Source organism: Delphinus delphis, chromosome 3, assembly GCF_949987515.2.
Source record: "Delphinus delphis chromosome 3, mDelDel1.2, whole genome shotgun sequence".
NCBI classification, from domain to species: domain Eukaryota; kingdom Metazoa; phylum Chordata; class Mammalia; order Artiodactyla; family Delphinidae; genus Delphinus; species Delphinus delphis.
The window spans coordinates 172019297-172033467 of NC_082685.1; the positions used below are offsets into that span (position 1 = coordinate 172019297).

At 59.3% G+C, this 14171-nt stretch overlaps 1 protein-coding gene across 1 annotated transcript in view; it reads left to right on the top strand.

Moving 5' to 3' along the window:
* Positions 1-4261: 4261 nt before the first annotated feature.
* SLC6A3 (solute carrier family 6 member 3) overlaps positions 4262-14171 on the top strand; it is a 34616-nt gene continuing 24706 nt past the window's right edge. The window contains exons 1-3 of the mRNA XM_060007115.1: positions 4262-4547; positions 5689-5820; positions 11407-11632. Coding sequence (XP_059863098.1) covers positions 4262-4547; positions 5689-5820; positions 11407-11632 — 644 coding nt within the window. The remainder of the gene's footprint in view (positions 4548-5688; positions 5821-11406; positions 11633-14171) is intronic.

Sequence of the window (14171 nt, forward strand, 5' to 3'; positions counted from 1 at the left end):
GCGGGGTGGGGGGTGCTCCTGGACGCACGCAGGACTCTTCTCCTCGGTGCAGGTTCGCTGTTGGGCTTGAGCCACAGCTGCTCCCACCTCCCCAGCCCCGGCAGAGTTTGCTCTGCTTCCCAGGTGTTTCCATCTAGTATGTGTGCTTTTTTTGTGTGTGTGGTACGCGGGCCTCTCACTGTTGTGGCCTCTCCCGTTGCTGAGCACAGGCTCCGGACGCGCAGGCTCAGCGGCCATGGCTCACGGGCCCAGCCGCTCCGCGGCATGTGGGATCCTCCCAGACCGGGGCACGAACCCGCGTCCCCTGCATCGGCAGGCGGACTCTCAACCACTGCGCCACCAGGGAAGCCCTAGTATGTGTGCTTTTAACATACACATCTGAGCTCACTGGCTCTGCTCTGTGTTCCTGTGACCCTGCCCATTAGGCCCAAACCTAGGACCACTCCTCTTTCCTGAAACCCATTGTGGAGCATCTGTGGGGAGAGCCCGCCTGCTGTGATGGCCACTGGTCACAGATTCAAGGCGGCACATCACCATCTTCTGAAATCCCTGCCCCTCCCCGGGTGTACAGAATGAACTGCGTCCCCAGAATTCATGCTGAAACCCTAACGCCCGTGCGATGGTCCTAGGAGTCGGGCCTCTGGGAGGTGGTCAGGTCACGGGCTGAGCCCTCATGAGTGGCCCCAGTGCTCTTATAAAGGTGGTTCCAGAGCACTTCTGCCGTGCGAGGACTTGACTTCCAGCCAACACTTCCCTGTGCGTAAGCTGCCCCGCCTGTGGCGTTTCTGTTAGCATAGCCAGCGGAAGCCGGGACCCTGAGTCGTGGGCTCTTCCACGGGTCCCAGTCCTGCCTGGAAGAGCAGCCCCTGCCGGTGCTTCCCCGGTACCAGGTACCAGCCCTGTCCCGGGCACCAGCCCCTGGTGGGGAGGCTGCCGGAGGGGCAGTGAGATGAGCCAGGGTGCTCTGCGGGCCCCTGTACAGGGTCACTGCTTCTGCGGCACCGCCGAGGAGGGACATACGGCCCAGACAGGGTGGAGAGCAGCTGGCGTGGACGCCCCTCTGCAGCCAGCGCAGGGCAGGAAAATCAAAGCTCACACGGAGTGGGGAGGGGAGGGTTACGGCCCAGGCTTGGGTCACCAGGGCCTCCACCATGTGCAGAGCCAGGGTGCCACCTACCTTGATGCTGTCCTGCACCTGGGGGTCCTGGGCCTGCTTGGTGGTCTGGGGACTCCATTCCTCCGCGTCATGAACGTGCAGTCTTGCTGGGGGTCATCTCAGCAATGATTCCGAATCAGTCCGTCCTGAGCCAGTATCGACAGCTGTGGCTTTCCGGGCTGTCCCTGGAAATCGTGTTCCGATGCGAGTGTGATTCGAGCCCCTTGGTTCCAGTCGATTCGCTCTCCATGTGGGCAAAGCGCGACGACGCTTCGCTCCTTGCTTGACGCGCGCGGACACTGGGTCCTGCGAGGGGTCGGCTCTCGGGCCACAGAAGGACCCGCGTCCCCGCAGCCCGGATCCGGGCGAGGATCGGGTACCTCGCGGCCGGGGCGCAAGACCGGAGGAGAGAAGGCAGAGACCCGGGCGGGGTCTCCGCGGCCCGGCTAGGGACGCCCACAGGACCCCAAACGCCAGACGCAGGACCCCTGCCCCCAGGCCGGCCCAACTCGAGTGGGACCGGCTGGTGGAGGTGATGCCCCCAGGGCGCCAGACCTCGGGATGGGCGGCCGCGGCGGGAGGAACGGACGGAACCGACGTCTGGGGAGAGGGGTCGGTGCAGCATCGGGAAGGCGGCCCCTGCGGCAGCGGCGGGAAGAGGGAGAGTGGGCAGGAGAGGGGGAGGGAGGCAAGACCCGGCTCGGCCCCGCGGGATCCCGCGCTGTGCCCCGCGCGCCCGCAGCCCAGCTTCCTCCCCGGGCGGAGCGGCGGGTGGGCCAGGGGAGCCCCGCCCCAGGCAGATGCGCGGGGCAGCCCCGGGGGGCGCAAGCTCGAGTGGAAGGAGACAGAAAACCGCCCGTCTCGGTCCTGCGAGGCCTGGGACCCAGAAGGGACCCTGCTGCCACTCGCCCCAGGTTCCGGGACGCGCGAGGCCTCGGGCAGAGCGCGCTGCTGGCCGCTGACTGGCGCCGGCGGTCGGGTCCTGGGGGGCGGGGCTCGGGGGCGCGTCCGGGCTCGTCCTCCGCCCACCCGGGGCGGCACGGAGGCGGAGCCAGGGCGGGTGAGCGCCCCCGGTGGCCGGCGGGGCGGGTCCCGGCGACAAGATAAGAGCCCGGAGCGCAGCGGAACCCGAGCGGGAGCTTCCGTGGACGCTCGGTGTCAGGACCCCAGCAGAGTCGAGGCTGGGGCGCACAGGTGAGGCCGGGCCGCCCCGTGGCCCGCTCCCCGCACAGGTGCCCCTGCGCATCCTCCGGGCGCTCCGCTCCCGCCTCTGAACCCGAAGGCTGCGGCCGGGGGGCGCCGGGCCGGGGCGAGCACCGTCGGGGAGCGCCGTGTCCCGCAGGCTGCGGCGTCTCCAAAAGTCGCCAACAGTTGGGGTGCACAGCGCCGCGACAGTGCCGTTGGCGATCTTAAGGTGAGGTGGCCGAGAGGTGCGAGCCCCGGAGCGGGCACGGGGCTGATGTGCGCCCCCGTGGCCCCTGGCCCCATCCTGCCCCAGGCTCGGAGAGACGGGGCAGGGGCGGGCTGTCCCGGCTTCCCTGAGGCGCTGACCCCTCCCTGCTGAACCAGACCTGCCCGGGGTTGGGGGCACCTGGGCAAGCGGCCCCCAGAGCCAGTAGTGGTGATTTTCTCAGCCATCGCTTCTTCTCACAGGGCTTAGTCTTTGACTTTTAAGGTGGGGCAGGGGTGCAGGGTTGTGGGGTGCTGAGCGTCCAGGCTGTAGGGTCGGACTGCGGCTCTGTTTCTGTTCTCGGTGCAGAATCACACTTTCTAAGCACCACATTGGCTTTCGGTACCCAAACCTGGCCTCTGAGGCCGGGGCTTCAGGGGTGGGGTGAGCTCACCCCAAATGCAGAGCCGGGGTCTCCCTGGCAGGTGGTCCCCGATGCGCCTGCGAGGGCCGCTGTCAGAGCAAACCGGCCGGGATCTGGAGCCTGCCCGGCCCTCTCCGCTGGACCCCGCTGCAGGCCCGTCCCTCCCGCTTCTCCCCACCCCTGAGTCCCTTCTGTCCCTTTTCATTCATCTCAGGAATGTGCTGTTGTGTTTGTCACAGAGACGTGGTGCATACGATGACGTGTTGTGGGTTTCTGTTCAAACTTGGGTGCAGAGGAAAATAACCCCTTTACCACTACCATCCTGCTACCCGCTGCTTCAGAGTGTGTGTGTGTGTGTGTGTGTGTGTGTGTGTGTGTGTGTACGTGTACACGTGCAAGCGTCTGCAGTTGAAACATCCAAATGCCAGAAGAAGTCATATTTGAAGCTGCCCTGGGCCTCGAGGGCCGCGTAATTTCTGTGTTACGCACTGTGTGTAATTCCTTCTGTTCTCCTTGATTATGTTACCCAGAGTTTCAAGAAGGTAACCTGGAGATGATTTCCCTGGTAAAGCTACTACGTGCAGGAGCTAGTCCTGTAAACCCCCAGGTAAATCCTGGCTGGAAGGATTTACCTGGCCGGGAGCTCTTGTCCCTGCCCAGCCCTTCCAGGTGTGGCCACAGGTGGACATGAAATGTGCAGCCATTCCTTGAAGGAAACTCTTGTAATCGTTCCTTTGAAACTTTGAATCCCCGTGGCTGACTCTGGTTTTAGAATTTTGCTTTTGCCTTTGGTCTCTGAGTATAAAGAATGTATGTGCACTGTCGTATCTGAAGGTTGTCGAGATGGGGCAGGGGTGCAGGGTTGTGGGGTGCTGAGCGTCCAGGCTGTAGGGGTGCTGCCAGTTACTTCCTGGCCATGTGGGGAGTGCGGAGGTAGCATCCTGCATTATTACTAAATTAGAGAGGACACAGCCTTGCACTTGGATGGGAATGGAGAGGGGTGCGTGGGAAGGGGGGAGTGGAGCAGAGTCTGTCCTGAGGTCTCCACGGCCCGTCTCCCAGCCCCACGAGGAAGGCAGCTCATCTCCTACTGTCCTCAACCCTGGCTGTGTCCTCCTGGGTGCTTGGAGTGCGTTTGCTCTGCCCCCCAAAAATGGCTGGAAATGCCTCAGATCTGTGCTCAGGCCACCGGGTGCACCGTGATCCGGCTACTAAATCAGTGCATCCCTGTGTGTTTCTCTTTCATGCTGGTTGTAGACCAAGAGGGAGGAAGCTCTGAGTCCAGGAGGCCATGAGTAAGAGCAGGTGCTCTGTGGCACTGATGTCTTCCGTGGTGGCCACAGCGAAGGAGGCCAATGCCACCGGCCCGAAGGCGGTGGAACTCGTCCTGGTCAAGGAACAGAATGGGATGCAGCTCACGAACTCCACCCTCCTCAACCCCCCGCAGAGCCCCGCGCAGGCCCAGGATCGGGAGACCTGGAGCAAGAAGGCCGACTTCCTCCTCTCGGTGATTGGCTTCGCTGTGGACCTGGCCAACGTCTGGCGGTTCCCTTACCTGTGCTACAAAAATGGCGGGGGTGAGTGCGTCCCCCCTCCCCCGCGCCCTCCTGCCAGCCAGGGCCACACGGCTGGCATCTGGAGGAATGCGGCGTAAGTGGGGCGCAGTTTCCCCAGATGAATGTCCTGGAGCTGATGCTGAGGCCAGGAAGGCAGGGTCCCCGAGCGAGTGGTCAGAGGCACCGTGGCTCCGCTGTCTGTTTCCAAAGGTGACTTTCACTTTGGAAAAGAAAATTCTCCAAGGCCCAGAGAGTGGTATCTTTGGCTGATTTAACCCGTGTTTACAAGCATGCAGAGGCCCGTGGCCGGTGACAGCACCAAAGATGCCCTGGGAGTGTGCCCGTCCCCCTCCCCCTGCACAGCCGGTCCCAGAACTCCCGTGTGTGGGCTTGAGGCAGAAAACTAAGAGATGGGCCAGGGTCACCACGAAAATTCGAGCTGAGAACAGGTTGGTGCCTGTTTCCCGTGAGTCCCCCGACTCTGCCAGCCCCTGTCAGGGGTCACTCCATGCCCCACACTTGGGGCTTCGGCAGGCTTCCTTGGGGAGGGCCTTCCAGGGTGCCTGGGCGTGGGTCGGCGTTTTGGCACCCCACTGGAGACCTAAGCAGGTACAGAAGTTGCCCCAAGACAGGCATCACTCTGGGGTCTCCCTGTCTCCCCCGCCCTCCCTGGAAGAGAGCCGAGACAAAGCCCTTATCTGAGGGGGAGCCAGAGGGCTTAAGGAGGCTGAGCCTGCGGGGCCTGAACTCTGTGCCCTGAGCGAGGCTGCAGCCCCGATGGAGGGAGGCTCCACATGCCAGGGGCCGGGCAGGGTCACATCCCGAGGATTCACGGCTCAGGAGGGGGGAGGGGGACACAGGGCAGGCCCTGCCGCGCAGGTGGGGAAGGGACGGCGCCCAGGAGCAAAGCCGCGACGTGGGCTGACCCGTGACTTGGGGAGGGAGCTGACCGGAGTCTTGGACAGCGGGGGCCAGGCATGGAGGCAGGAAGCTCACCGCCCCTGCCTGCAGGGAGCTTCAGGGAGAAACACGGACAGGAGACGGATGACAAGGGTCGTGCCCAGGACACACGTGGTCGGCTGGGACGGCCGAGCCGTCGCCCCAATGACAACAGGCCAGCCCGTCCTCGGCCGCAGGCTGAACACGCTGTCGTGTCCCCCAGGTGCCTTCCTGGTCCCCTACCTGCTCTTCATGGTCATTGCCGGTATGCCGCTTTTCTACATGGAGCTGGCCCTCGGGCAGTTCAACAGGGAGGGCGCTGCCGGCGTCTGGAAGATCTGCCCTATCCTGAAAGGTAACGGCGGGGAGGGCCCCTTGCACCCGGCGCGGTGTGGACCAGGGCAAGCCTGGAGCGATTCTGAGCAAGTCAACCCCAGCTGTGTGCGTTCAGTCCTGCTTTGCTGGGTGTCTAGGCACGTGGACACATCCTTTTAATGTTGGTCCCACTTTAAAGCTCTGTAATGACTAAGGATTTGCGTGTGTCTGCTTGTTCCCAGGTGAGGCCAGCCTGCAATGGATGCGTAGTGCTGTTTTGTCAAACTGCTAAAATACTAGAAAAGATAAAGCACACTCCTAGCTCTGGGTCTGCCGTCCGTCGCCTATGATCTGTCACTCATCTGCCTCTGCATCTGTATTAGTTTGCTAGGGCTGCCTTACGGAGTGCTGCAAACTGAGTGGCTTAAATAATAGATGTTTGTTGTCTCGAAGTTCTGAAGTCCAAACTCAAGGCGCTGGTGAGGTTGATTCCTTCTGAGGGCTGGAGCGGGGGCGCTGCTCCAGGCCTCACTCCTTGGGTCGTGGGCGGCTGTCTTCTCCCTGGGTCTTCACATCCTCCCTGCATGTGTGTCTCTCCATCCAAACTTCCCTTTTTACAGGGACATCAGTCACACTGCACTAGGGCCCACCTCTGTAAAGACCCTGCCTCCAAATAAGGTCACATTCTGAAATACTGGGGGAAAACGTCAACAAATGAACCTTGGAGGCCACGACCCAACCCACAGCACGATCTATCTACCATCTGTGGTGGAGTTCTTCCTTTCGATGGCCTGCTGGGTGAACCCTAAGGCATGAGCCCCTTTCTCCTAGGCTAGATGATGCACAGCTCACCCAGCCATGCAGCTGCAGGGAACCCCTGGCCCAGCTCACCCCACACGCCTCTGCAGGGCGAGGCAGCAGCTCTGGGTTCAGGTGCCAGTGCTGGGCGTCCCCTTAGCAGGATTTGCTCACAGCAGTCAAAGCTTAAGTAAGTCACTGGCACGGCCTCTGGTGCGCTCGGGGTTCCCGAGGGCGGAAGCGCAGGAAGCTGAGACTGCGGGCGCCTCTTCAGAGCCGGGCAGGTCGAGGGCACGGCCGGTGTCTGCGGGCAGGGCCGATACCGTCAGGGGCGGCGAGTCCACCCTGACACTTCAGGACGCGTGAGTTCATCCTGTCCTCCGGGCCTGCCGGGCAGCCAGCATCTCCCGCGATGGGCTGCGCAGCAGTCGGTAGTTACACAGCACGAAGGTGCCGGGTCGGACATGAGGCGGGTCCGCCGTCAAGTGACCGTCCTGGGGGCGCCAGGGAAGGACGCCGGCTGTGCGACACGTTTACTTCGGCCTCTTTCCCGAGAAAAAGGACGCTGACCCCAGGGCCGCAGGCCCGCAGACAGAAGCACATTTCCAGCCATGTGTCCTACCAGAAGAAGAATTTTCTCCAACAAAACTGCCAAAGTGAATCTCTACACTGCAGTTTGTAGAACGTCAATGAGGGGTCTCCAGGGGTCTCGAAGGACTAGTTAAGCCGGAAGAATTTGGTTACTGCAGACCATCCGACTCGAACAGCGAGAGTGTCAGCCCCTCCACGGGGAAGTTACGCGTGCAGCTGCGGGGCCGTCAGCACGGCCTGGCCTCGGAGCCTGGAGACCCGGGCAGACGCCAGCTGGCTCCGAGCTCTACTCCACGTCACGGCCCATCCACGCTCCTGCCTCCCAGGTCTGGAAACTCATCCTCCTGGAGGGCTGTGCGGGGCCAGTGAGGCCACACGGAGAAGCACCTGCAGCGCCCGCGGGCTGGAGATTTGGGGAAATCGCACATCACAGGACGTCAGCCGTCGAGCCTTGGAATCTTGGTGTTACCAGCACAGGGCTGTTTGTTGCAGATCAGAGAATCAACGCAAGAACTTCTATGTGTGAAGAAGAGACACCTTGAATGGTTTGATACTAACGAAGCTACGATCCCTAGCAGGTGATCACCTGCTCATTCAGGTTAAGTTTCTCCATAGGATGCCCATTGGACGGGAGGTCGGCATCGCTCCTTGAGTGAGGTGAGGCAAACCGTGCTGTCCTGGATACCCTGATACACGTCTTCCTTTCCTTCCTTGTCTTAAAAAAAAGTTTAACTAATAAAATTGCACGTACTTTCATGTGTCATCAAGTAGGGGGAACACATGATAAACGAAGACATCAGTTAAAATGCCCCAAACGGTCATCATAGGGCTGCAGGTCCTCCAATGGGCGATTGGCGCATCCGGGCCCTGCGGAAGGGAAGCCAGCTCTCCGGGGAGCCCTCTTCCCCGTCTTTCCCTTCCCTGGACCCGGGAGTCCTTCCATGGGCCTGACAGCACTGAGATCAACCCGAGAAGGCCAGGCAGTGACGCCCACGGTCAGGGCGAGGGCCCTCAGAGGGCCGTGCCGTGTCCTTGGTCCCCGGCACTGTCCCTCCAGAGGCTGTCGGTGATGCTGAGGGCAGCCAGTGTGACCACGGGGCCTGGGACGGGGTCTCTCCCAGCTCTCCCTCCCTCCCTCCCCTCCTCCCTCTGTCTCTGTCTCCCCTCTCCCTCTCATTCCCTCCCTGCCCCTCTCTTCCCCCTGCCCCCTCTCTCATAGACACACACACACACACACACACACACACACACACACACACACATGCACATACATAGGCACCCACACACCAAGTAGATACGAAAGGCACTCAGACCCACAGCGGAGGAATTCTCTCCTGTTTTCTTCAAAGACCTGCCCATGAGTCTTGCAAGGAATGGGAGCTGCCGCATCAGGGCGTGTCCTCCAGCTGGGGTCCTGGAATTACTCTTTGGCCCCGACCCCCTCTTCCTGCTGAAGCCAGCTCGGGGAATGCTCTGGAGTGACCTGGCTTTAGTGGTGGAGGAGGGGGCTGTTGTCCCTCTTGAGGCCCGAGGATGCCCCGTTTCAGGTTGTCTGGTTAATTGCCTAAGATCACCCCCACTGTGTGTACGGCATGGAAAGCACCTATTTTAGCGACTATCAAATCATTTATTATATTTTGTGGTCAGTAATATTTTAGTGTGGTTTACCAAACTCTCCCTCTTTCTAAAAAGGAATTTTAAGTGGCTTGAAAGAAAACAAAATGCATGCAGAGTTAATATTAAAAATACTGAACAAACTGAGATTTAAGAAAATTGACCTTAAAAGCTGTGATCGAAACTCACACTCGGTCTTGAGCCTCCAGGACAAAAGAGGAACACATCAAGTTTTCATTCCTATTTTCACTGGAAGTATTAGAGGGGACCGAGCCTGCCACCTCCTTGGGAGGGACGTTTCCCGTGGCACAGAACGATAGAAGAAACGTATCGGGTGGAGCTTGATTTAGCGTATGTGATGACGTATGAACCCTGATCGTTCACTGAACAGGAGCGTTCTCAGAGCAAACAGCGCAGTGGATTTCCTGTGGCTGGGTCTTAAGTGACAGAAAGGAAGAACCTGAAGGGAGGGTCGGTGAGGGGCTGCCCTTGGGCGGCGCAGGGCCAGGGCTTCCTGGGGCTCTGTGGTCCTGGAGGACAGAACTCAGAGGGACCGAAAGAATGGCTGGCGCTCACAGCCACATCCCTAGGAAATCGCTCCTTCACGCAGGCCTTTGGGGCAGCTGGACGGCAGCGCCCTTGGATGGGGGACCCTCCGGGGCTGGTGTGCTGCGTCTGATGGGGCAAAGCCCACGTGCCCTAGGAGCCACGCCAGCCCGGGGCACCCTTGTCCCTCTGCTGTGACAGCGAGAAACCTGGCCTGCCCCGCGGAGGGCTGTCCACACGGCGGCGGGTTCTGAAGGACCGGAAGCGGAGGCAGCTTGCTCTCCGACCCCGGATTGGACCTGCTTTAGCGTTTGATCACAGGCTCCGTTGAGTTCCCCCAACTTCAAGCGGAGGATTTGGTGGGCAGCGCTGTCACCTTCCCAAGGTTTCCGGGCAGGCACCCACAGCCGCTCACCACCGCGGAACACCTTCCGTGACGCACTTCCCGCCGACGTGGCTGCCGGGGCGAGTTCACGGGCAGCCAGCCTCTCCTAAGGAGCTCAGGGAGCAGAAGTGCAGTAAAGAGTCATTTCACATTGATGAGTCCACGTTGCAGAAGGCCTTCTGAAGGAACAGTTGGGTTTTGCCATCACTGCTACTGAGCGTGTTTTCCAAGAGGGACCACATACCAGGGACTGTTTGCTTTTAAATACATCACTCCTGATACTGTATCTGTTTAATATCTACACATAAGTAAATTGTAGTCCCTCTCTTTTTGCTTTCAGAAGAGGAAAGAGAATTTTAATGAAGTGTCCTGAGCAGGAAAATAGCTTCTCCTAAGGGCTAGACCCATAAAAAACAAGCCAAGCCACTCCGCGAAGACGTCAGCTTGAAGGCAAGCTCCTCCCTGGACACAGGCGGGAAAGACGGGGCAGGGCGCCCCCCAGGTTCTAAGACAGTGAAGTTACAGTCAGAGCCCAAACTAGTCCTAGCAGCAACGCCGGGAAAGAATGCTGAAACAGGAGAACTCTGCATGGAGCCTGTTACAGTCAACCGCAGTCACGGGACCTGACAGTGCTCGTCCAACACTGAATAGGGAAGAGGTCTCACTGCCAGACCGTCCGTCCACCACAGCCAGGATGTCGCGTCTCCAAAGACTGCTCACCACTCTGTTCTGCTCCAGGAGCCAGGAGCCCCTCAGGGACCGTCAACAAATTCCAGGGCTTGTGATCCTGGAAAGGGACTCTGACAAGCCCTGGGGGCCCCAGCGTGGTCATAGGTGACCCTTGGAGACCCTGGATGGTCATGCATGGTCCTAGGTGATGTTGGGTAGACCCAGCTGACTCTGTTTGCCCTGAGTGGCCTAGAGGGGCATGGTTAGCTATGGGTGGCCATGAATGGCCCTGGACAGCTCTAGGTAGCCCAGGTAGGCATGGATTGTCTTGGAGGCCCTGGGTGGTCCTGGATGAGCCCGGATGGCTGTGGAAGAGCGTGAAAGACCCTAGTTATCCCTTAGTGACCATTGGTGGCCCTGCATGGCTCTGGGAGGCACTGGGCATCCCTGGGTGACCCTGGATGGCCTTCATGGCCCTATTGGCATGGGTGGCCCTGGATGGCCTTAGGTGACCCTGAGCGGTTTGGGGTGGCCTTTGTCGACGTGATGTTTTGTACCCTTGGGTGTTCCTAGATGGCCCTGGCTGGGCCTGGGTGCCTGCAGACGATTCTGATGGTTTTGTTTGGCCAGCGGCCCTGGATAACCCTGGGTTGAGTTGCCCTGGGTGACCCAGCGTGGCCCTAGATGACCTTAAGTGAGCCTGGATGACCCGGACTGGCTGTGAGTGATGGTGGACAGCCACGGATGGCCCTCCGTTACCCCGTATGTCTGCGGGTGACCTGGCTGTACCAGGGCGTCCCTGGATAGCCCTGCATGTCTGGGTAGACGTCAAGGGCCACGGATGGTTTTGGAAGTGGGCAGCCCCTTCTCTGACCATGACGCGAAGTCTGGGACCCACCCTTTCCCTCGTCTTCTGGCGTGTCTAAAGGCGCTGCCTGGTTTCAGGACAGCCCAGGTGGAGCTGCGACCCGTGAGGGGAGGGGCAAGGGTGAGCTGCTAATGGGGCCATGCTCTCCCCACCAGGCGTGGGCTACACGGTCATCCTCATCTCACTCTACATCGGCTTCTTCTACAACGTCATCATCGCCTGGGCGCTGCACTACCTCTTCTCCTCCTTCACCACGGAGCTGCCCTGGACCCACTGCAACCACACCTGGAACAGCCCCCGCTGCTCCGACGCCCGCGCCCCCAGCTCCAGCCCTGACCCCAATGACACCTTCAGGACCACCCCTGCCGCCGAGTACTTTGAGTAAGTGGGGGGCCTCGGGGTCTGATGACACCCCCGGGGGTGGGGAGGGGGACCCGGGCCAGCCACCTGCCCCTGCTGCCTCCCGAGGATGTGGGGAGGACCCCTCCCTGGCCAGGGCCGCGTCCCGTTCCTCTGGGCTCTTGTGGGCTTATTTCTGACCCCACCTCTAGCAGCTCAGCATGGCTCCTGCAGGGAGACCTCGCAGGGAAGGGAAACTGGATGGGCTGCCCCACCTGCTCCCTGCGGCCCTTTGGGGTCTGTTGGGGGGGATGGCCTGTGACCCTGCAGATGCCGCAGGGAGGAGGCGTGTGGGGCTGGGCTCCGGGGGCTGCAGCACTGCCTCCAGAGGGGGCCGGGCTCCCCTTTCCCAGTCACCTTCCCCGTTCTCCCTCGGCTCATGGCCCGGCCTCCAGCCGGAGGCAGGACCATCAGACAGTTGCCCGAGGTCTTCCCTGAGGGAGGGCACCGTCCCACTCCCGGGGCCTGTGGAGCTGGGTGAGACAGCAGGTGTGCAGGAGAGAAACTGAGCCTTCGGGCACTGGGAGAATCTGTCGTGTGGGGGTAGGAGTGACACCGCCAGAAGGGCAAGGGATGTTCATGGAACCTGCAGACATTCAGCATCTGAAGTTGTGTGTTGCAGATACTCAGGGTCTAAGTCCTTTGCTCTAGAATCCCCGCCACACGTGGGGACGTATCTCCAGGACTGGCTGCTTCAGAAAGTGGCAGCGATGGGCAGGAACAGGGCGAGGCGGGGTTTGGGGGGCCTGGGGGGACCGCCGGAGGGATGGGGTGCCTTTCTCAGGCATTATTAGGAAGCGCATGGTTAGCGTGGGGACGAGGGTTGTGTGTGATGGGACTTGTTTAATTTTTTGGAAGATACTCTTTTGGGCAGTTTGGGATTAGAGAGTGAAGGAGTCTGGGGAGGGCAGGGAGGGAGGTTCCGCAAAGCGGGAAAGAGAGGGGCCACTGAGAACCCGCCTGCCCGGAGGAGGGAGAGTCCAAAGCTGGGGCGTGAGGGTCTGGGTCTCCAGGAGCTCTCAGGAGGGGGCGAGCGGGTTTCAGAGGACAGGCTGGAGACAAGAGTCCACCTGGGAAGGGTCCCATTAGATCTGCCTGAAAGACACCAATGCGGACGTACCCGTGAGAAATGGAAACCCAGGCCCTGTCACCTGAGTGTGTGGGCAGGACACAGAGCGACAAACAAGCAAGAGATGATAGATTCGTCCAAGTAGAGGAGAGCACAGCGTTCATCAGAGCTGCCTGTGCATTCTCAGGGGCTTGTTGCCAGCCGGTTCGTTACTGCATTTCCCAAACCTAAGAGCATCTCATGGACAGGTCAAAGCCCGGGCTGCAAGTACTCTCACCAGTGGCCCAGCTCTCAGGTTTCGTGTGTGATGGGAGACGGGGGACCAGAAGAGAGAGAGGGAGGGGTGGGGACCCCTGCACCAGAAAGCAGACATGGCTGTGGGCGAGCACCTGGGAGCATCCCACCCGTCCCACCACTGACAGACGTGCAGAATCAGCTCTCGCTAGAGTTGGGTTTAAGTTATCATTTCACCAACAAAACGATGGCTAAGTTTTTAAGCTAGTGTGTCTTTTGCAATTTTAAGATGGATTTTGGTGCAATTTAGAATGTTTAGAAAGCTTTAAGAGATATCAAATGTGTCAGGTGAGGCCATTTGGGGATACTTACCTTTTGTTTGGGAGGTGTGGAAAGAGTTGATTTAACTAAATGATTTTTCAGGTGAGAAAAATAGAGGGAAAAAAACTGATTAGTCAATGATTTATTATTAAGAATGCTAGAAGGAAACATATGTGATAGGTGAATTAAAAAAAAAAAAAAAGAGCTCACTAGTGAAGTCTGTTTGGAAATCCCAAGTCTGGAAGAGAAAGATTGAGCTGGAAAGCTGCCTGAACCCTCCACGTAAAGGGCTGTTAGCAGGAGCAGATGTCCAACCGTATTTGGAGGTGACCCCGGGACAAAGGCGGGGCCTTTGAAGGTTTACGACGCAGTCATAGATCATTAATGACACGATGAGTTATTAAACTGAACTGATGACACGCCAGGTGATTTCACTAACGGTGGTGACTGGGTTTCCCTGAGACAGGCCCCACTGAGTGTCAGGTCTGCAAGGGTTTTCTGGAATGTAAACCCACTTTATAAAGCGGATCTTTGTGGAAAGCATTACCTGTTCTTGAAGGCACATGTAATTAGGGAGCTCACACCCCACCATGAAATTCCAGGATAACTATAATCATTGAAGTAGTAAAGCTGTAAGTGCTGCAGAGTGCGTGTGGGCTTCGGAAACCCCAAAAGATTGGCCCCTGTAACTCCAACTAGTGTTAAATTTCCCTCAACTCCATAAACACTTATTAAAACCACCTTCACCTACTTCCTACTATAAATTAGAACGCGATATATTTAAAGCTACAAACTTGCCTCTAAGAGACTGCTTTAGCTGCCTCCTGCACGTTTAGTATGTTGTGTATTCAAGTATTCCCTGATCTGCCTTGTGATTTCTTCTTTGATTCCCAGGAG